This window comes from Rhinatrema bivittatum, chromosome 5, assembly GCF_901001135.1.
Source record: "Rhinatrema bivittatum chromosome 5, aRhiBiv1.1, whole genome shotgun sequence".
Taxonomy (NCBI): domain Eukaryota; kingdom Metazoa; phylum Chordata; class Amphibia; order Gymnophiona; family Rhinatrematidae; genus Rhinatrema; species Rhinatrema bivittatum.
The window spans coordinates 377,219,659-377,241,900 of record NC_042619.1 but is presented as its reverse complement, the minus strand read 5'-3'; the positions used below and the strand labels follow the sequence as shown (position 1 = coordinate 377,241,900).

The following is a 22,242-nucleotide window of genomic DNA, read 5'->3' as shown; positions in this document are numbered from 1 at the left end:
GTTAGAGCTATAAATTTACTTATTGTCCCCCTTCCAGTTATTAGTTTAAATTTGATAATGTTATATAGAAACATAGAAATGTCGGCAGAAAAAGACCAAATGGCCCATCCAGTCTGCCCAGCAAGCTCCCACACATATTCAGAAGTGCCTGCTACCTAAGGGACACCGACTCAACTAACAGAAATGAGAAAGAGGTACCTTTGGACTGTTTATTTTTGTGGAGAAGACAAATTGGACAATTTTTGTTGTGAATTGGACTTCAAGTATTTTTGGTTGTAGGTAAATACCCTGCCAGAGTGTCTGTGTCTTTCTTCAGAGTCAGAAGTTGCCTAAAGCAAGGACATTAGAATAGTGAGTATACCAGTGAGAGCAACCAGAGACTGAGAGAGTGTGTACTGATCCCTACTTCTGTGAGCCTAGGGTCACCAGAAGTTTATCGTCCTCCCTGCAGGAATGAACCCTGGTACCCTGGGACAACATGGGCTGTGTTGTTGAGACGAGGAGAGAGTTTGGGAGTCAAAATGTGTGGCACCCCTATGAGTTGGCCACTAGATGTCACTTAATCCCTGTACAGAGAACAACTAGCTAGAAGGAATACCATTTTACAGCTTCTTCCCTATGAGATAGCTAAGTGGATGGACCCTGCCATAAGTAGGGAACTGAGATTCACAAGGAAGGAGGAAGAGGTTGAGGGGAGAGGAGCCCTATTGGAGTGGGTCCCTTTCCTTAGGGTGAGGCCTACAGCTTCACCACAGATATTTTGAGGAAAACACCAGCCTGTGCACTCCCTGACAGGTTCGGTGCTAAGATACAGAGATCAAGAGAGTTTATTAAGGATTTGGACCTTGTAAAAGAATAGTTTGCCTGGGTTACAGTCTGGATCTCTGAGGAAAGATTATCCCTTTGGATCCAGAGGCCAGGCCACCGAGCCCTGCTAGTATTCTTCCAAAGCAAGTGAAGAGCTGCAAGGACAGAAGGCACAGAAGATATTGGAACAGTCAGTGAGATTCCCTATTTAAGGTGCGAGGAGGTTGTTGTTTATCCCTGTCTCATTTGGAGCGATTACTGTCTTTTCTTCTGGTAGGCTCAGAAGAAAAACCACAAATAAGATATCAGGGAACATCAGTGAAGACCCCACACAGGAACTTCAGCCGGGACACAGGTTGAGACTGGGTCACTGTGCGAAGTCTGCTGGATCCAGGTAGGACTGTGAAAATCTAAAGGGACTCTGTCACATCCTGGGACCCTGCAGGAGCAGGGGACCACTAAGCTCTCATTTAAAGGGAGGTCAGCACTTACCGGAGGAAGAGAAGACACTCATTGTACAGACATTTGCATCACCTGGATGTTGATTATCTTTTCACTTACTGGGTCAGACCAAGGGTCCATCAAGCCCAGTATCCTGTCTCAAACAGAGGCCAAACCAGGCCACAAGAACCTGGCAAGTACCCAAAAACTAAGTCTATTCCATGTAACCATTGCTAATGGCAGTGGCTATTCTCTAAGTGAACTTAATAGCAGGTAATGGACTTCTCCTCCAAGAACTTATCCAATTCTTTTTTAAACCCAGCTATACTAACTGCACTAACCACATCCTCTGGCAACAAATTCCAGAGTTTAATTGTGCGTTGAGTAAAAAAGAACTTTCTCCGATTAGTTTTAAATGTGCCCCATGCTAACTTCATGGAGTGCCCCCTAGTCTTTCTACTATCCGAAAGAGTAAATAACCGATTCACATCTACCCGTTCTAGACCTCTCATGATTTTAAACATCTCTATCATATCCCCCCTCAGTCGTCTCTTCTCCAAGCTGAAAAGTCCTAACCTCTTTAGTCTTTCCTCATAGGGGAGTTGTTCCATTCCCCTTATCATTTTGGTAGCCCTTCTCTGTACTTTTTCCATCTCAATTATATCTTTTTTGAGATGTGGTGACCAGAATTGTACACAGTATTCAAGGTGCGGTCTCACCATAGAGCGATACAGAGGCATTATGATATTTTCTGTTTTATTCACCATTCCCTTTCTAATAATTCCCAACATTCTGTTTGCTTTTTTGACTGCCGCAGCACACTGAACCGATGATTTCAATGTGTTATCCACTATGACACCTAGATCTCTTTCTTGGGTTGTAGCACCTAATATGGAACCCAACATTGTGTAATTATAGCATGGGTTATTTTTCCCTATATGCATCACCTTGCACTTATCCACATTGATCTAATCTAGCCACAGACTCTTGGCTGTATGAGCCTAATTGAATATACCTAAAACTGTACATCATCTCCTTAGATACAGTACTTAATCTCAGAATTGGGATACTGCACAATTCAGTTGCCAATGAAAAAGAAGTACAGTCTCTTAGATTCACTTTCTGTGATCTCTCCGTCAGAAAGGATTCGCACACTTCGAGTGTTATTCTCCAAGACCTATTTCTGAGAAACGGTTTAGTAATACCTTGTGGTCAGTTCTGCCAAAGACTTATTATTCTGATAGAATTATTAATGGTCAATGCCTTTGTCCAACTCTCAACAGATATAGTCTATCAGAGTCAATAAAGATGGATCTGCAATGTGTCTCTATAGAAAATCAGATGGAAAAGCATTGAGAATATGGTTATCTGAATGATTTTGTAATTGAACCAGCACTCCTCGCTCAATAATTAACCTTTAAAACAAGATATTGGAAACAGGTTTAAAATTCTTCAAATCAGTTTGTGATAGTGGGTGAAGCAACTCTAGAAGTACCATTTGGTGAAGCATGCCACTGCGGGTGGGAAGGCTCTGCCTTCCCTTCTGCTTATGAAAACTTGGACCCTATGAAAGGGTTAAGTGTTCCTTCTGACTACAGGGATGCCTAGGGGCTGTGAGGAGTGATTTGATTCTGTTAGGGACTGGGGGGATTAATAGATCTTGAGAGAGAGATGGACTAGGGAGGGGGCTAACTCTGGAGGGGTTATGTCATCTACCACAGGGGGAATTCCCTCTCCCAAAGGGGAGGGAGGGTTATGTTATCTTGTTCCACATGAGGGGAGATTCTCCTCTCCCATGGGGGTATGGTCTTCTTGATATGGAGCCGAAGTGAGTAGGAAATCCTCTTTACTAAGCAGCCTGTTTACTTTAGGCTACTTAGCACTGAGGATTTCACATGGTAATAATGTGCATGGTAGTTTTGGGGGGGTTACCATGCATGCCACTGCCTTGTGTGGCTAAAATTTAATGCAACAAATTTGCCTGACTCAGTTATATTTGACCTAGGAGATATGTGCCGGACTTGATTGTTTATATAAAGTCCTCAGTAATAACTATGTCCTAAATTCTTCTTGCATCTTATGATTTTCTGTCATTTGCTTCTTATTCCCCTTACTGCTTTCTCTAGAATTATTAATACAGATCTTCACCTACTATCTTTTTCACCATCACTTCCGTTTATACAGGTAAAGGGATCATTTCAGTTGCTGTTGCTGAGTTACCTATAAAAGATGTTCTTTTTGCCCTTTCTTCATCCAAGAAGACATTCAAAGGCAGTGACAGACGGGGCTGGCTTGAAGAAACCTGTATAAACAGCAAAAATATGCATTTAATAATCGTACTATAGAAAAGGATACAGGAGATCCAAGATGGCTGATCTAGCAGGACGTGCTTGAGATTGTCTCCATCGGACCTCCAAATTTATCTTAACAATGCCTCTCTGGCAGGAAAGAAAGGGCCAGAGAGCAAGAGGTTTCAGCTGTTTCCTCAATGACTCAAGTGTCAAGTCTGATGGACGCTCATGTGCGAAGGGGAACCTCTATTCTGGGGGTTAGTTCGCTGGAGAATGGTCAGGAGGAAGATAGACCTGACACTCTCCCTGAACGATTAACATCTCTTCCCCCAGAAGAATGGACAGCCCCGGCTAATCCAGTGGAGGCAAGATCATTGGATCCGATCCATGGAATGGCGTCACTCGGAGACGACGAGGGCACCAGGTCTAGTTTTGAATTTGAGGGACCTATGGGAACTGCCTCAGAGCCGTTTGAAACTCTTGGTGAAGCTGGGCACATTACTGGAAGTGCTGCTTCTCTGCAAATGGAAGGAGAAGTTTTTGATTTACCTTCTGTACAGATGATGGAGCTGGTAAGGCCTGCTTTAATCACCTAAGATGTTATCTGGGATAAGATACAAACTTTAAATATTAACATAACCAACCAGGTAAAACCAGTAGTTAGCTCTTTGGGCATTTTGGACAATTGTTTGAAATTAGCTGAAAATGAAATTACTATGAATAAAAATGTGAGACTCTTAAAAAGAATGTTGGAAACCTATCAGAAATTCTGCAAACTATGCTTATGGAAAACCAGTCGGTTTTAAATAGATTGGAAAAACAAATGCGGGGGAGGAACCTCCGCCTTATTAATTTTCCAAAAGATCCATTAATTCCCTCAAAAGATATGGGGAAGAAATATTTGATCGATGTTCTTAAAATTCCTTAGTAAGCATTGCCTCTTGTTTCAAGAGTATACTACGTACCACCATTCAGAAAGGGTCCCACAGACCAAAAGGGGATTCAGGTCCTTTCTACTATTAATCCGCCTCAGTTGGTTGTTACTACCATGCTGGAAACTTCCCAGAAAGAACTGATTACACCCGCTACTCTTAATGTTTTCTTTCTCTTGGAGTCCAATAGAGAATGGATCCTCAAGATGTTTTTTTTCTCATCGTTTGCGCACTTTCTTGGATTTGAAAGTTCGTGGCCCATCTGGATCTGGTTAGACAGACCCAGAGAAAGAGGAGGCAGTTTTTTACAGCTAAGGCCCAGGGTTTTGGAGCTGGGTGCTTTTTTTCTTCTTAAGTTTCCCCTGCAAATGTATTATTAAATATCAGAATGTCTCATATTTATTTTTTTTTCACCTTCACAACTCTCCTTTCTTGAATGAAAAAAACCCGTTCTAAGCTCCTCTCCTATTGCTCATTATGGTAGTGAGTCCGTTTATATTGGTTTTGGTTCCCGTGTATGCTAGTCTTCTCCTTTGTTAAGGTTGTGTGCTTGGATCCCAATATAGAGGACTTGGAATATAAGAGGCAATGGTATTATTACTAAAATTTTTTTGTTGTTTCTTCTGCACATGTATTTCTTTCTATCTCTCTGTAATTCAAGTGATTTCTTGAAATCTTTCTTTTTTTGGAAAATTCATAAAGAAAAAAAAGAAAAAAGACAAGGATACAACTTAAAGGATTGATGGCAGCCAGGCACATGCTTTCTCATTAGGTTGATTTTGATATATACATTCTTGAAGCTTTCAACTCACAAATGATAAGGGTCAGATACTACTACTAATCATTTCTGTATTTGTACTATAAGTAGGCAGTGCTGTATAGATATGCATAAAGGATAGCCCCGTTTCTAAGGACTTTACAACCCAGAAAATTAAATGCATGCCATTAATCTAGAGTTTAGTATGCTGTCATCTGGAAATCAGTCTGAATAGTATGCTCATCAATATGGCTGTTTATAGTTGCAAAATGTTGCCATGGATACATACCCTAAATCTGTCCATATTCACTTCATAACAGCAAGACTTTCAGGCCGATTCTGTAAAGTGCGCTCAGCCATGCGCACTGTTTAACACAGGTTTGGCCCCGTGTTTTTGACGCGCATCTATTACCCCTTATATTGTAAGAGGTTTAGTGACTCAAAAACGCACGGCCAAACCCCCTGAAAACTAATAGCGCTCATCACATGCAAATGCATGCTGATGAGTGCTATTAGTCAGTCACCCAGGATTCTGAACATAAAATGAGCAGCCCAAAAAAGTCTACAGAAAAGCAGAAAAATGCTGCTTTTCTGTACACCCTCCAACTTAATATCCTAGGGATATTAAGTCAGAGGAACCAAAAACGTAAAAAAAAAATCAATAAATAAAAAATGTGCCAGCTGGTCTGGTTAGGCGAACAGACGCTCAATATTACCGGTGTCCGTTTTCCTAACTGATCACTGTCAGTGGGTTCGGAAAACTGACGCTCGCAAAATTGAGCGTCAGTTTCCTGAGCCCACTGACAGAGCCACCTCTCATTTAAATATAGGATCGCGCTCCCAGGAAAGGCAGCTGGGCACACATTGTGAGATCCTTTCTGAATTGGCCGGTTAGCCTGTGGCATCTATTAATCAGCATTCAGTCAATTGCCCTGCCCAGTCATATTGTATGAATAGGCTACAGCTCATGATAGTACCCATCTACCAGGTTTAACAATCCACTTAGCAAATGCAGATTAGCCCTCACTACAATTTAAAATGAATTACCTGTCTGTGCTCCTTTCTTAAACTCTCCCTCATGCTGTGTCGTCGACGGATAAGAATTTCCTTAGCCTGTTTTTCACATGCATCTACAGCCAAGTTATGTCTGTTATATAACATAATCTGAAACAAATTTAATTAAGACATTTAGGAAACGCAAGACAGTAAATTTAATGCAGTATACAACTTAGCATAAACTAATTTATTTAACCTTTCAAAAGATTTCTTAGATTCAATTAACCATAAAACATGTATCTCTCAAATTACATGCAGCTGGATATTATGGGTTTACATTGCATGTAATACATGTATCAACCTTCATAATGTGTTATACCTTATAACAGAATTTTCGTTATCAGTAGGATTTAGAAATGTACTATGGATGCACATTCGTTTGAAACAAATGTGCAAGCTAAACTGAAAATGGCCATTTTTGTTTTGTTTGTTTCAAACAAAATGAATCCCCAAAGGCTCTGAAAAATCCCCATTTTCAGGTTTTTCTTTTTGGCGAATAGTGGGGCCGATGCAAAAAAAAAAAAAGCCCGGAAAGCGGGCGCTGAAAAGACTTTTCAGCGCCCGCTTTTTTAATGTGCACAAGGCGCCCGCAAGGTGGCTCCATGCTAAATGGAAATTAGGGGGTCGCGCTAGCAGGGAGGCACTAGGGAGGCTTGCATGCCCCTAGTGTCTCCTTGCTAACACGAACCCGCGGCGGCTGCCAAAAACCGACGGTCTGCTGAGTTTTTTATTGTTTTCCTTTTTTTCTTTTTTTTTACTTAAGAGGTACAGAAACGTTTTTTTCTGCTTTTCTGTACTTCTTTTACATGCGCTCAGCTATTAACGCCTACTCCAGGCAGGCGTTATTACCTGAGAGCTAAATGTGTGTCTGAGATGCACACTTTTTTTTTAATGTGGAGTGAATGAGTAATAGCCTCATTCACATGCATTTGCATGTGATGATCACTATCGCATTCACTCCACATCGGACGCGCATTAAATAGGAGCTAATCCCCCTATGTCATTAGGGGGTGGATTAACGTCTATTTAACCCACATCCGACTGCAAATTATACAGTGTGCTCAGTTGAGCGCACTGTATTGCATCAGCCCCAGTGCATGCTATTAGGAAACAGTGCACACTATTTCATGAGAAATAAAAAAAATAATCATGCCTCCTCTAGCCCCTACTACCCCTTGCTTCCTCCTTACCCCTATTGTAGCATCCTATTCACATCAATTTTTCAGAGATTGTCATGGAACTTGAGGATTCTGACAGGGTTATTTCAACATTAAACACATTAAACAGCAATGTACAATTACATCAGAACTCGAAGAAAACATGAAGTTAACCTGGACGAATGACAGTTACAATCCTAAACAATAGTGGTATAATTACATGGGGGTAACTACCATGAAATGGAAGTTACAACCCTAAACAGTAATATATGATTACATCACAGCACCAAGAAAGCATGGAGATAATTTGCACAGAGCAGCAGTTATAACTCTAAACAGTAGTGGTACAATTGTATGGGGGAAACCTTGATGGAATGGCAATTATAACCTTGCATAGCAGCAGTATGGCTATATCAAGGCTCCAAGAAGCATAGAGATGCCAACACTGAGATGGACTTTGGCCATGCTTGGGACAGATATAAGAGAAGGGTTCAGAGATCGGGCATAAGACTCAAGGAGGGAGCTGGTATTGGGTTGCATTTGGGAATTTTACCTAGTGAAAGGATGAATCTCAACTCAGTAGTGAATGGGCTATTTTAATCTTTATCTGCTATAATGTTCTATGTTATAATGCTATTATTCCATGAATATGCATGTGGAATGTTCATGCTCAGATATCTTTTTGGTTTTGCATATCATCCACTTTAAATTTTCATGATATGTTATGGGGGTCTATATCACAGATCCCTATATTCCACAAATATGCCACCTAATAACATTGGGGTTTTATGTCCAATCCACACCAAATTTGCAGGATATGTTGTGGGGTACTATGAGGATCATAAAAGGGATATTATTTTTTTTGAGTGAATCTACAAGTACTTGCATGTGATTGTGATACCTAGTAACTTTGGGGTTTCACATCTGATTCACACTCAATTTTCAGGAGGAGGCAAAGAAGCCAAGAAGCATTGCACATGGGTAGTTTGTTCCATATTTATGTAGGTGTATGCACACAAGAGCATCTGCATTCCATAAAGTAGGATTCATTAGTTTTGTGGGAAACTTGGTTGTAATATTTAGTCAAGTATAACACTTAAGCTTGAATATAAAAATCAAGCATGACAGAAAAATATTTATAAGCAACAAGGAAGTAAATGTTTCCAGCTCTTACTCGTTGTCGTATTTGATACAAATTCTTTGTTAACAGGTCTTGCAAGTTTTCCAAGTTATCCAGAGACATTAAATTTATGTCTTGCGTTTCATCCTTTCTGTTGCAAATTTAAAAATCAAATAGGAAAATTAAGAGGTTTTAGTAACAATTCATTAATTAGTATTAACTGTTAATTGTTCTTAAAATAAAATTAGTTGTTATAAATTATAATTATTAATCATAAACATTTGTAGTGCAAAAATATGACAATTGTGCAATATTTAAAAACATAGATATGATACATTTTTTTATACTTTAAAAGCCATATATTAAAGAGCAATATTCATCCTCCGAGCTAAATATGTGACTTTATAGTTACAATTATTTAAACATATCCCTAATGATTCCTTTGAATTCTCAGTAAGTTTCTCTATAAATTTCTCTTGCTTTTTTATCTAAAGTCCTATCTTTGCTGTTTATTAGTAAAATTAAAGGGATGAGTTTAGTGGGAAACACAAGCATTCCTTTGACTGAAAAAGTACTCCTCTGAGGATTCACGCCTTTAAGACCCTAAGAAACTGATTTGGAGAAGCCTTGCCTGGGCTCTGGATGCTGAAGAAATTCTGTGTGAAACTCTGGAGCACATACATTTGGTGAGGAAATCATAGAAGTATGCACACAAGCCATAGCATAAAGAAGAGGTTAAAAAAGGATCCTAGTTCATAACTATAGTAATAAAACAACGGGCATATATAGGGCCTGATTTCTATGAGTCTTCTGCCATTTTGCATCTTTGGAGAAAAACACCTAATGATTCGGGCCATAGAAAAAAAAAAAAAGTAATAATGTAAACATAGTAGATTACGGGAGATAAGGACAAATTGCCCATTGAGTTTGCCCATTTGTCTTCTCCCCTGGCTCTCTCACTTTACATAGGCGGCCATATACATCCTCTTGCTTAAATCAACACCAGCTCTCCCATCCATATCTTGTATTAGGAATGTGTATAGGTTTCTTTTCTTTTTCCTTTATTTGTTTCATTGGTGTGAGAGGTGTTTTTTTTTTTTTCTATTTTGTTGGTGGGAAGTTTATGTGTCATTTCATTTTGGGGCCCCCACCCCAGCTCAAAAAATGTACTACCATTTTAAAAATACCAACTTATCTAATTAAAAAAGAATTCTACTATGCTTTCTCCTATCCGACCCCCACACTAGCTTATCTGCACTATCTGGGGTCCAAAGAGGAGCAGAAGTGATGCCTAGTTGGCCATATTTCAAAATGGCACCAGCCCCAGTTCATCCAACACACAATTGAAATACAGGAATGCCCCTCTTTGAATCCCAGACATCACGGGTAAACTGAGGAAGTCTGCGGAGATACTGTATAGGGGAGTGGGGTATGAAAAAGACAGAAGGGGGGGAGGGTCTTTTAAAATCAGATGGTTTGGAAGTTTTAAAATGGTGGCATGTTTCTAAAACAAAATGAAACAAAATAGGAAATAACGTTAACATTTCCTTTCTCATTTCAAAGGAATGTGCTTCCCTTTCTTTTATCCAGCCTTTCACCCCTGTTCCTACCTTTATATTACAATGCCGGCCTTCATTAGTAGATTATTCCAGGCTTTGTTGTCTTCATCATGGTTCTTTCAAGTTCCATACTTAATATAATACCCAGATACTCTCCCATACCTTATCACCAATTTTGTACTAAACCAGCCATCAAAACTAGTGAGGCTATAATCCAAAATATCCAGCCACTCCTTTCTCATTAATGTTGTTGCGGTTCTGGTCATGAGCGCCGCGACCAGACCTTTACCTCTGTGTTCCTGGACCTGTTCCCATTTGCATTGGCCTAGTTCCTGGCCTGTTCGGTGGTGTCCCTGCGAGGGCTGCGCTGCCGGGAAGCCTTCCTTGGATGCCCTGTCTCTAGGCGCGCGTCACTTGGGCGCTTTTCTAGGTCATTTCCCGCCAGTGCTACCTCCTCCCAAATCCTGACGTCAGATGCCGCAGCCTTGATAAGCTGGCCGCGGTCACCCAGTCTTTGCCTTGCAATGGGCTTACCTACCGGATCCCTGTTGCGCTGTGCCCCGGAGCAACCTGCCATGCTATTCGCTCCATTCCTGCCTGCCTGCTACAGTACCTGCTTGGTTTCTGCCTGCCTGCTTGCTACCGTACCTGCTTGGTTCCTGCTTACCTGCTACAGTTCCTGCCTGGTTTCCGTACCTGAGTCCTGCTACAGTTCCTGCCTGGTTCCAGTACCCGAGTCCTGCTACAGTTCCTGCCTGGTTTCCGTACCCGAGTCCTGCTACAGTTCCTGCCTGGTTCCAGTACCCGAGTCCTGCTACAGTTCCTGCCTGGTTTCCGTACCTGAGTCCTGCTACAGTTCCTGCCTGGTTCCAGAACCCGAGTCCTGCTACAGTTCCTGCCTGGTTCCAGTACCCGAGTCCTGCTACAGTTCCTGCCTGGTTCCAGAACCCGAGTCCTGCTACAGTTCCTGCCTGGTTCCAGTACCCGAGTCCTGCTACAGTTCCTGCCTGGTTCCAGAACCCGAGTCTTGCTACAGTTCCTGCCTGGTTCCAGTACCCGAGTCCTGCTACAGTTCCTGCCTGGTTCCAGTACCCGAGTCTTGCTACAGTTCCTGCCTGGTTCCAGTACCCGAGTCCTGCTACAGTTCCTGCCTGGTTCCAGTACCCGAGTCTTGCTACAGTTCCTGCCTGGTTCCAGTACCCGAGTCCTGCTACAGTTCCTGCCTGGTTCCAGAACCCGAACCCTGTTACAGTACTGACCTGGTCCACTACCGCCTAAGTCCCAGCGGCCGGGCCCCTATGGGCTCCTCCCGGGGGGCCTTCTGCTTCCAAGGGTGAAGCCACCCAAGTCCCAGCGGTTGGGCTCCTATGGGCTCCTCCCGGGGGAATACCAGCTTCCAGGGTGAAGAGCACCTCTACGTCCAGCCTGAACATTTGCCCCCCGGCCTGTGGTAAATTAGAAACTTTTGAACTCCTTTCCCAGTCTCCTGCAGTTCAGCCCAAGGGTCCGCTAAACTGAGACTCCCATAACAAATGTTGGGATTATAACCTCGACTAGTCTGCAGCCTTCTTGGAAGCCAGATACATTTGTGCCATATGGAAGACCAAAGGAAGAAAACATTTTTGGCTATATTATATTCTGATTAAAACAATCTGAAAGTTTATCTTTATATCTTAAACTGAATTCTTTGCAGGTGCAATATCGCTATATCTGAAACTTATTTACAAAATGTAGGTAGTACATGAGCATTCAAGATTACACAAGTCTTATTTTCTTTAGAACAGAAGAAAGGCTGCATGTGGTCTCAAACGTTCATGTACACCATCTATGTCCTATCGTTTTCATTCTGGTCCAACAAAAGATATTATTACCTGCAAATAATCCAGTTTAAGACATAAAATTCACACTAAAAACATCGGGGCAGATTTTCAAATCCATGTTATCAAATTTGCGGATGATACAAAATTATTCAGAGTAGTTAAATCACAAGCGGATTGTGATACATTACAGGAGGACCTTGCAAGACTGGAAGATTGGGCATCCAAATGGCAGATGAAATTTAATGTGGACAAGTGCAAGGTGTTGCATATAGGGAAAAATAACCTTTGTTGTAGTTACACGATGTTAGGTTCCATATTAGGAGCTACCACCCTGGTAAAAGATCTAGGCATCATAGTGGATAATACTTTGAAATCATCGGCTCAGTGTGCTGCAGCAGTCAAAAAATCAAATGGAATGTTAGGAATTATTAGGAAGGGAATGGTTAATAAAATGGAAAATGTCATAATGCCTCTGTATTGCTCCATGGTGAGAGCACACCTTGAATACTGTGTACAGTTCTGGTCGCCGCATCTCAAAAAAGATATAGTTACAATGGAGAAGGTACAGAGAAGGGCAACCAAAATGATAAAGGGGATGGAACAGCTCCCCTATGAGGAAAGGCTGAAGAGATTAGGGCTGTTCAGCTTGGAGAAGAGACGGCTGAGGGGGATATGATAGAGGTCTTTAAAATCATGAGAGGTCTTGAACGAGTAGATTTGAATCAGGTATTTACACTTTCGGATATAATAGAAGGACTAGGGGCACTCCATGAAGTTAGCAAGTAGCACATTTAAGACTAATCGGAGAAAATTCTTTTTCACTCAATGCACAATTAAACTCTGGAATTTATTGCCAGAGGATGTGGTTAGTGCAGTTAGTGTAGCTGGGTTCAAAAAAGGTTTGGATAAGTTCTTGGAGGAGAAGTCCATTAACTGCTATTAATCAAGTTTACTTAGGGAATAGCCACTGCTATTAATTGCATCAGCAGCATGGGATCTTCTTGGTGTTTGGATAATTTCCAGGTTCTTGTGGCCTGGTTTTGGCCTCTGTTGGAAACAGGATGCTGGGCTTGATGGACCCTTGGTCTGACCCAGCATGGCAATTTCTTACGTTCTTTTGTGCTTAACCACCACCACCCTCACCTAAAATGCAAAAGAGACACTTCCCATGGTTCTTTTCCAAACCCCCCACTGAGGTCCCTTGTACTGCTAGATTCTCCAGAAGGAAAAGGGCAGGCACCATGCTCAGTCACTCCAGCTCCATCATCCAAAATGGTGTCAGCTGACCCAAGGCTACCCTATTCCTCACACATATAATAGGCTAAGGGGTGCCTTGAGTCAGCTGGCACAGTTTGGGGAGACAGTGCCAGCGGGGCAGGCGCGACTGGGATTGCTTCTGCCCCTTTCCCATCCAGAGGCTCTACCAGGCGTGCACCTCTCTGCCTGCAGTTGAACGCACGCTTTCTGGGCACAAAACCTTCTGCTGCCGCAGCAAGTAGTTTTGCGAGCGGAAAGTCAGTAACTTTCAAAGTGGCGCGCGGGCATACGTGCGCACATTCGTTGGCCTGCGCCCAGGGACGCAACTCTTTTATAACATACGCATGCATTTGTGAACATGTTATAAAATTGCCCGTCCGCGCACACCTGTGCCTAATTTTAAGTGGGCGCGTGTCAGTGCGCGCAGAAGCCATTTCTACTGCGTAAGCGAGTAACTTTTAAAAGGGACATGTGCCAATGCTATTGCTACTAAAACCAGTTTGTTCCCAGTTTGCCCAGTTAAGAGAGAGTTCTTCCAAACACCCCCAGTTTAATAGCCTTCCTTCCCCCCAGTTCGCCCCGACCCTTAAAACCCTGCCGATCTGCCTACTTTTCTTTATTTTATCTCTTATACGCCATCCATAGCTGAAGTAAAGTTACGTGGCAGGGAATTTCGACTTGTGTTGGATTATGTAAGTATTTACGTGCAAGTTTTTGGTTCGAGCTTTGAAACGCCCATGTACTGCCCATTCCCCATGCAGACCATGTCTGCACCCCATCCTTTTTTTTTTTTTTTTAGAAACTCCGAGGTGTGCGCGTAGCGGCATTTACACCACGTATCCGGGCGGCTTTTAAAATCTGCTGGGCGCCCACAAGCCCAACAAATTTGTATATCCCCTAATTAATGAGCACGTTGGAATTTTAAAATGTATCTTAAATCGCGCATTTCCAAGCAGAAGTACTGCTTAGTGTCCTCGCATGGAAATCCCATGCAAATGAGGGCATTAAACAGTATCCCCAATGCAGAGCTACTGCATCTGGCAGGCGGACCCTCCCTTTATTAGTGCTGGAAACGATTAACTCTTGGGTCTGGCCCGGAGTTAAATTACCTGTACTATGATAACACTAGAAAAAAGTAAAAAAAAAAAAAATAGACAGGAACTCTCCAGATAAGTGCTGGCAGCCGCCGCCATTTAACTGGATAACTATTGACTTAGCCGGGTAAGTGGTAGTAGTGGCTGCCTGTACGTACCCAGCTAAGTACTAACTTATCTACGTAAGTGCACTACTTAGCTGGATAAATACTGTTTACCTGTCTATCTGGCAGCAGGAAAGAGCTGTCATATAGCCGGATAAGTCAGTGGTTATCCGGCCATCTGGCATAGCTCACCACTACTTAGATGGATAAGTACTTTATCCGGCTAAGTAGTGGTGATCCATGCCAGACAGCTGGATAAATCAGTATTTATTTGCCTAAGTGGTGGCAGCAGCTGCCACCACTTACACAATAGCCTATCAGGAATGCCTCCACCCCACTTTCCGAGCTAAAATGTATGTTCAGCCTGTACTGACCTGCTGTAACCTTGCATAACAGAAGAGAAAGTGGTGTAAAGTGGAGTACCACAAGGATCGATGTTGGGACCGGTCCTGTTCAATATCTTTGTGAGCGACATAGCGGATGAGATAGAAGGTAAGGTTTGACTTTTTGCGGATGACACTAAGATCTGCAACAGAGTGTTCATGCTGGAAGAAGTGGAGAGAAGGAGATTTAAGGAAACTGGAGGAGTGGTCGAAGATATGGCAGCGGAGATTCAATGCCAAGAAGTGCAGAGTCATGCATATGGGGTGTGGTAATCCAAAAGAACTGTATTTGATGGGGGGTGAAGGGCTGATGTGCATGGAGCAGGAGAGAGACCTGGGGGTGATAGTGTCTAATGATCTGAAGTCGGCGAAACAATGTGACAAGGTGATAGCTAAAGCCAGAAGAATGCTGGGCTGCATAGAGAGAGGAATATTGAATAAGAAAAGGGAAGTGATTATCCCATTATACAGGTCCTTGGTGAGGCCGCACCTGGAGTACTGTGTTCAGTTCTGGAGACCATATCTCCAAAGAGACAGAGACAAGATGGAGGCGGTCCAGAAGGGCGACCAAAAAGGTGGATGGTCTTCATCGAATGACTTATGAGGAGAGATTGAAGAATCTAAATATGTACATCCTGGAGGAAAGGAGGAGCAGAGGTGATATGATATAGCTTTTCAGATACTTGAAGGGTTTTAATGATCCAAAGACAACGACAAACCTTTTCCGTTGGAAAAAAATCAGCAGAACCAGGGATCACGATTTGAAGCTCCAGGGAGGAAGACTCAGAACCAATGTCAGGAAGTATTTCTTCACGAAGAGGGTTGTGGATGCCTGGAATGCCCTTCTGGAGGAAATAGTGAAGACCAAAGGGGTGTGGGATAAACACTGTGGATCCATAAAGTCTAGAGGATGTGAATGAAGAGAGGGTGGCTTGCGGGAATGATGGCTACTACCTGGAGATAATACCCTTATTCAATAAACATACACACGGTTAATGTGACTCCAACATTGCTCTATGCTTCAATGGCAAGAGGAAATGTAGAAAAAAGGATTTGCATTCACATTAAAGCAGGGATTAGCTTGCTTGTTACGGCGGTTACTACCCCAAACCAAATAAGCCTGTTACTTCACTTTTAATACATATCCAGCGTAGCTCTCTGCTTCAACGGCAGAGGGAGAATGAAGAAAAGATGATTTATATTCAGACAACAACCAACAAGGACTGAATTGCACAGGCTGGGTAAACAAATAAGTGTGAGAGAATCTTGCTTATTGAGGCAGTTACTACCCCTAACCAATTAAGCTAGATACTTCACTTAGATGCAGTTACAACACTGCTCTCTGCATCAATAGTGGGGAGAAGGAAATTAGAACCAAAAGGTTACCAATAAAGGCCAAGAGTAACAGATAAGTATGAGAAAAATAAGTGTGAAAGCTTGCTGGGCAGACTGGATGGGCCATTTGGTCTTCTTCTGCCGTCATTTCTATGTTTCTATGTCCAAACCTCAGGGGCCTGTCTATGGCCATGTTGATCAGATCTGGGAAGCATGGTCAATGTGGCCATTCTGGAGCTACCAGGTATTGCTGAGATGTTTCTGTATCTGCCATGCTTGTTTTTCCATTGTCTTTTTGGGCAACACCTTCTTCCGGCTCATTGGAGGGGAGCAATGCTTAGAAATTTAAGGTTGTTGCTGTCATCTTGGCTTGGGCACAGGTTAATACTGAGGGGCTCCAAGTGGCACACTGGGTTATGTTCAGTGTCAGTGAAACTTTGTCTCCATCTGCTGGCAGGGAGGCAAAACTCAGGTGTCTGGTCTGATCTGTGATATCACAGGAACAAAAATTAGCAGCTAAGATCCAATTGCCTCAACTCCCTTATACAAATTCAACACAATCAACGCAACACGAGATCTACCAATAAAGCACGTCTAGAAATCCCTCCACTCACCTCAGCCAAATTAACCACCACCAGAAAAAGATCCTTTTCAATTGCTGGACCTATCCTCTGGAACACTCTTCCTTCCAGTTTCAGACTTCTAAACAATACCAAAATGTTCAAAAAAACTACTCAAAACTTGGCTCTTCAAGCAAGTTTACAAAGACGGAATAGGTTAAACCAATGTCTATGAAAATCTCACACAAAATCTCATACATCCCCCTCCTCCACTTGCCCTATTTCCCACTTTCTCCTCTTTTTCCTCTTTTCTCTTTCTCCTCCTCTAAACCAACCCTTCCCTCTTCCCCTCAACTCTTTCCCCCCACCCCTTACTTATCCAATCATCTCTCTTCCCGAGCATCTCAACCTTCATTCCTCTTGATAATATATCTCTAACCCTCCATCAGTATTGCTCCCATGAGCTATTACTTGTCCCTGTCTATCTACTGATGTAATTATAAATATGATAAAGTTGTCTATGTTTTTTTAACAATTCTGAAATATTTAGACCTTTAACTTGCCTATATATATATTATATATATTCATTATAACTTTAACTCTGTTTAAACTGTTCACCTGATTTTTCAATGTATGCGTTGTTATAAATGTAAACCGGAGTGAAGGCCTCTACCAATACTTCGGTATATAAAAGACATATAAATAAATAAATAAATTTTCCTATAGACTTGATTATTTTAGATGGATCGAATTGTCCTGATGCCTGCTTGAAAGATGCTAATAAGACCCCAGTAGATAATGACAGGTTATTAATGTTGTTAGTACCTTAAATACTATTACAAATGCTAGTAATATAATTCCTACTTACAGGACAGATTCTCGAGATGTATTTCTGCTTAATCCCAGTTCTGCCATCTCAATGGCCTGTTTTATTTCCAGCTTCTTATAAAGGGAAACAATACTTGATTCAGGCTGATAGTTTCGAAGAAGCAGCTTCTGTAAGTACTTTTTATCAAACTTGTTAAACCTGTGTGTATAAAACAAACATCAAGCACATGCATGTTGATAGGAATATAAAGAGAGCTCTATGCCTAGGGAGACAAGCTAGACCAGTTCTGGTTTTACCCCATGTATCCATGGATTTTAAATTTTGATTTCCATATTGAATTTCATAGAAAAGCAAGACCACATCTCCATGCATGCAATAGGGTAAATACAGGAATGGCTCAGCTTGTCTCCCTAGGCATGGGTCATCCTACTGTTAGATGCTATTGTAGATTGGAACAGAAAATATTCCAATGAATAATCCTGAATGGCTAATGCCCTAAAATATCTGGAGGGTATGATGATGGTATTTGCTTCCTGCTTGCACAAGCCGAATGATTGGTATTATATGATGTAATTAAAGAATTATATTTGCTTTTGCTGTTTCATTCAGTACTACCATTGGAAGAAGAGAGAACATGCAAGGATAGTTTAAAACTATATAACCAGGAAGTAAAGACAAACTGGATGATTATAAACTAATGTTTGTCTCATTCTAGAACTATAACATCAGGTTTTAATTAATATAATAAAATATTAATGGGATTGGTGGGTTGCAGTGGAAAATTATTATCCCTAATTATGCTAGCATGACAAATTTGGAAATTTAATACCCTATGAAGCTAAAGGTTGATGGTATTATAGAGTCATTAAGGCAATGTTATCCACCCTCCTGGTATATCCATTTCATGGAACCCTTAATATACTAGACAAAAATGATTTGAACACCTGAGTGATTTATAATTAAGGTAGTGCCATGGCAACCAGATTAAAAGGAAAACTATGTGGATTATTGCAAATTATGCAAATGTAAATCAAGGCAATGAACAAAATACAATGTAAAACCTACTTAACCAATATTAATATAATAAAAAATAACATAAAACAAAACAAAATAAAAAAACATTATTAACATGACACGAAATCATGTAAAACTAAACTAAAACAATAAAAGAAAAATAATTCATTAAACATTTTAATAATATTCATAAAAATGAAAACCAAATAAGCTGAATAAAAGTCAGAATAGTATATACCCTATTAAACAATCATCAAGAAGGTAAATTACTATAGAGCTAACTGGTCAGATAGTATACTTCTATCTGTATGCAGGCAATGGTATAGAATGAAGATTGGCCTAATCTTTCCTTTTCCACATGGAATAATAAGATCACTATTCAAAGGTGTCTAACTGCACAAAAAGTGAAAGCTTTATTGTATAATTTACATTTTCTTGAATAAGTTAGACACCTACATTTTTTAGGTTACTGTTTTACTGTTTAGAAGTTAAATGATTTTGCTGAGTTTATTTAAACTATCTGCTTCCCACTGAAATGCCTTTATCACCTAAAGACCTTCATCGAAATAATTGCAATTTTTTATTTATTTATTATTTATTTAGATTTATATTCCACTTTTCGCACTTTTTTCGGTGCTTCAAAGTGGATTACATTCAGGTACTGTAGGTATTTTTGTCTGTTTGATGACTTCTCTTCCTTTTAACTCCCTTCTCTCTATTCCAATGCCTCCCACCGTCAAAAAAATAATAAAAACACAAATGAAGCACTTGTCATACATAAATAAAGCAGAAATCTATAAGATAAAACTAAATCAATTGCTCTTAGTGGTTTTGAATTAATTTTGCATATTTAAGAATCGGAAAGCAAGTAAGTAGATTGGCACACTGTACCTATTAGGATGTTTTATATTTTTGCATATATTTGTTTTCTTTTTGAATGCACAGTATATTTGGAATCCACATTGAAACATTGTATTGGATTTTGCGGAACATAAGATGGTAACTTTCAAAGTTGCGGGTGTCCATGTGCGCGCACACGGGCGTGTCGTTTTTATAACATGCCTGCATCGACGTGCTTATGTTATAAAATCCGCTACCCATGCGCACATGCATGTACGATTTTATCTTGGCGGACAAGTGCTTTCTTGCTCACGTAAGGGGGGGGATTTAGTAAATACGGCGACAGAATAGGCCTTTTCCCCAGTTGCCTCCCAGTAAAGGAGTGGACTGGGAGGAAAGTTCCTAAACTCCCTACGTAACCTGCCTCCCTTTTACCCAACTAGCTCCTACCCCTAAAACTCTGCAAACTACCCTACATTTTTTGTTTTTTTACTTACTGGCTCTCCGGAGCAGCAGCAGTTTCTGCGGGCCGGTTGGATCCTGGCGCACCCTTCAGCAGGACAGCGTCTAATGGTGCTGCCCCGGCCTGCCCATGGCCCTCCCATACCCCGCCCACGCCCGCCCAGAGCATGCCTCCGGCCCACTTCTTTTTTAAATCTGCTTCCCAATGCATGTACCGGGAGATACGCGCATGGCTGCGGACCTCTGAAGATCCGTGCAGCACGCGCACAGCCCAGCCATGTGCGTATCTCCCGGAATCGCCACGTGCATGGCTTTTAAAATTAGCCTTAAGTGTAATAAATAGATAATAAATAAGTGCAATCATACTTGTCTCTCCAGTAGTTGTGAGCCAGGTGTCCACATATATCTTCAATTCCTGCTTTTATGTGTCCTAGGAACTAGGAGGTAACAGAGGCTGATTAATTATTCTTGAAATCATCTAGGGGGGAATTCTGTAACATCACATTGTAAGTTAACCAGCAAATGTGTGTATTAACTTCTAGCAATTTTCAAAGCAGAATCACAGTAGACGTCCATGCTGAAAGTTATCCTGCCAGAATCTACATGCACACAATTACACCCGCTAAAACTGTATGCAGAAATTTTAGGGGATAATTTACAAGCATGCTTTGTAAAATCAAGCAGTATGAGCATAACTGGAAACCCCCTCCCCAACTCTACCCCCTAGGAACGGTTTTTTTCCTCAGTCTGTGTAAATTGATGAGTGAACAGGACATACACGTGTAAGTTTACCCATGTGTATAGTAGGCAATTTATTAAAAAAAACATTTCTTCGGAGATGTTTTTGAAAGTTACTCTCCCTAATATCAATAAATTATGATTTCTTATACAGGATTTCATTTCTGAGTGTTTTGTACCTTTTTCTAAAATGGGAGAATCTATCGAAAATACTGATAGGTTTTCACTCGTCAGTTTTCATATGAATTATAGAAATATAGATAGAAATGACAGCAAAAAGCACCAAATGATCTGCCCAGACTGCCCAGCAAGCTTATGGTAGTATCTGTCACGCTGTACAGGTCACCCCCCATTCTTATCAGTTTCCCAAACCATAAAAGTCAGGGCCCTTGTTGGATGTTGTTTGAATCCAATTTCCCTTTACCCTTGCCGTGGAAGCAGAGAGCAGAGAGCAGTGATGGAGCTGCATTAAAAGTATCTGGTTTATTGGTTAAGGGTAGTAACAGCCGCATCAGCAAGTTATCCCAATGATTATTTCTTCCCCAGACTGTAAAAGTTGGTTCTTCGTTGGTTGCTGTCGGAATCCAATTCCCCTTTTCCCACTACGGTTGAAGAACAATGATAGAGCTGCATTAATAATATCAAGGCTTATTTGTTAAAAGTAGTAATTGCCACACCAGCAAGTTACCCCCATGCACTCTTTTCTTTATTCCCATCCTCTAGCCTTTAGGAATCCTCAGTGTTTATCCCTTGTCCCTTTGAAATCTTTCACTGTTTTCATCTACACCAGCTCCTCCGGAAGGGCAATCCAGGCATCCACCACCCTCTCCATGAAGAAATATTTCCTGATGTTGGTTCTCAGTGGTCCTCCATGGAGTTTCATTTCATGACCCCTAGTTCTACTGATTTCTTTCCATCATTAAAGCAATTCAGGTATCTGAAGGACTGTATCATATCTCCCCTGCACCTCCTCTCTTCCAGGGTACACATATTCAGATCCTTCATTCTCTCCTCATAATTCTTCCGATGCTGACCGCACACCATTTTGGTCACTCTTCTTTGGATTGCCTTCATCCTCATAAGAACATAAGAAATTGCCATGCTGGGTCAGACCAAGGGTCCATCAAGCCCAGCATCCTGTTTCCAACAGAGGCCAAACCAGGCCACAAGAAACTGGCAATTACCCAAACACTAAGAAGATCCCATGCTACTGATGCAATTAATAGCAGTGGCTATTCCCTAAGTAAACTTGATTAATAGCCATTAATGGACTTCTCCTCCAAGAACTTATCCAAACCTTTTTTGAACCCAGCTATACTGACTGCACTAACCACATCCTCTGTCAACAAATTCCAGAGCTTTATTGTGTGTTGAGTGAAAAAGAATTTTCTCCAATTAATCTTAAATGTGCTACTTGCTAACTTCATGGAATGCCCCCTAGTCCTTCTGTTATTCGAAAGTGTAAATAGCCGAGTCACATCTACTCATTCAAGACCTCTCATGATTTTAAAGACCTCTATCAAGGTAATGCAGATGAGAATGAATTTAATCAATCCTACTTTTAAGTAATATTTCAAAGTGATAGTAACTCAATAATATACCTGGACTTGACCAACATTACTCAAATAATGATTTTATTCATGAAATTGTAACCAAACTTTATTGGCACCTGTTAGAATGTAAGAT

General features: G+C 41.2%; 1 protein-coding gene across 1 annotated transcript in view; it reads right to left on the bottom strand.

Moving 5' to 3' along the window:
- Positions 1 to 22,242, bottom strand: part of LOC115092479 (sodium/hydrogen exchanger 2-like) — a gene marked incomplete at its 3' end in the record, with an annotated part of 106,448 nt that overhangs the window by 6,000 nt on the left and 78,206 nt on the right. Inside the window, exons 7-11 of the mRNA XM_029603321.1 lie at positions 20,185 to 20,255; positions 17,542 to 17,700; positions 8,616 to 8,712; positions 6,276 to 6,392; positions 3,469 to 3,550 (exon numbers count right to left, since the gene is read on the bottom strand). Of these exons, the coding sequence (XP_029459181.1) occupies positions 3,469 to 3,550; positions 6,276 to 6,392; positions 8,616 to 8,712; positions 17,542 to 17,700; positions 20,185 to 20,255 (526 nt within the window). The remainder of the gene's footprint in view (positions 1 to 3,468; positions 3,551 to 6,275; positions 6,393 to 8,615; positions 8,713 to 17,541; positions 17,701 to 20,184; positions 20,256 to 22,242) is intronic.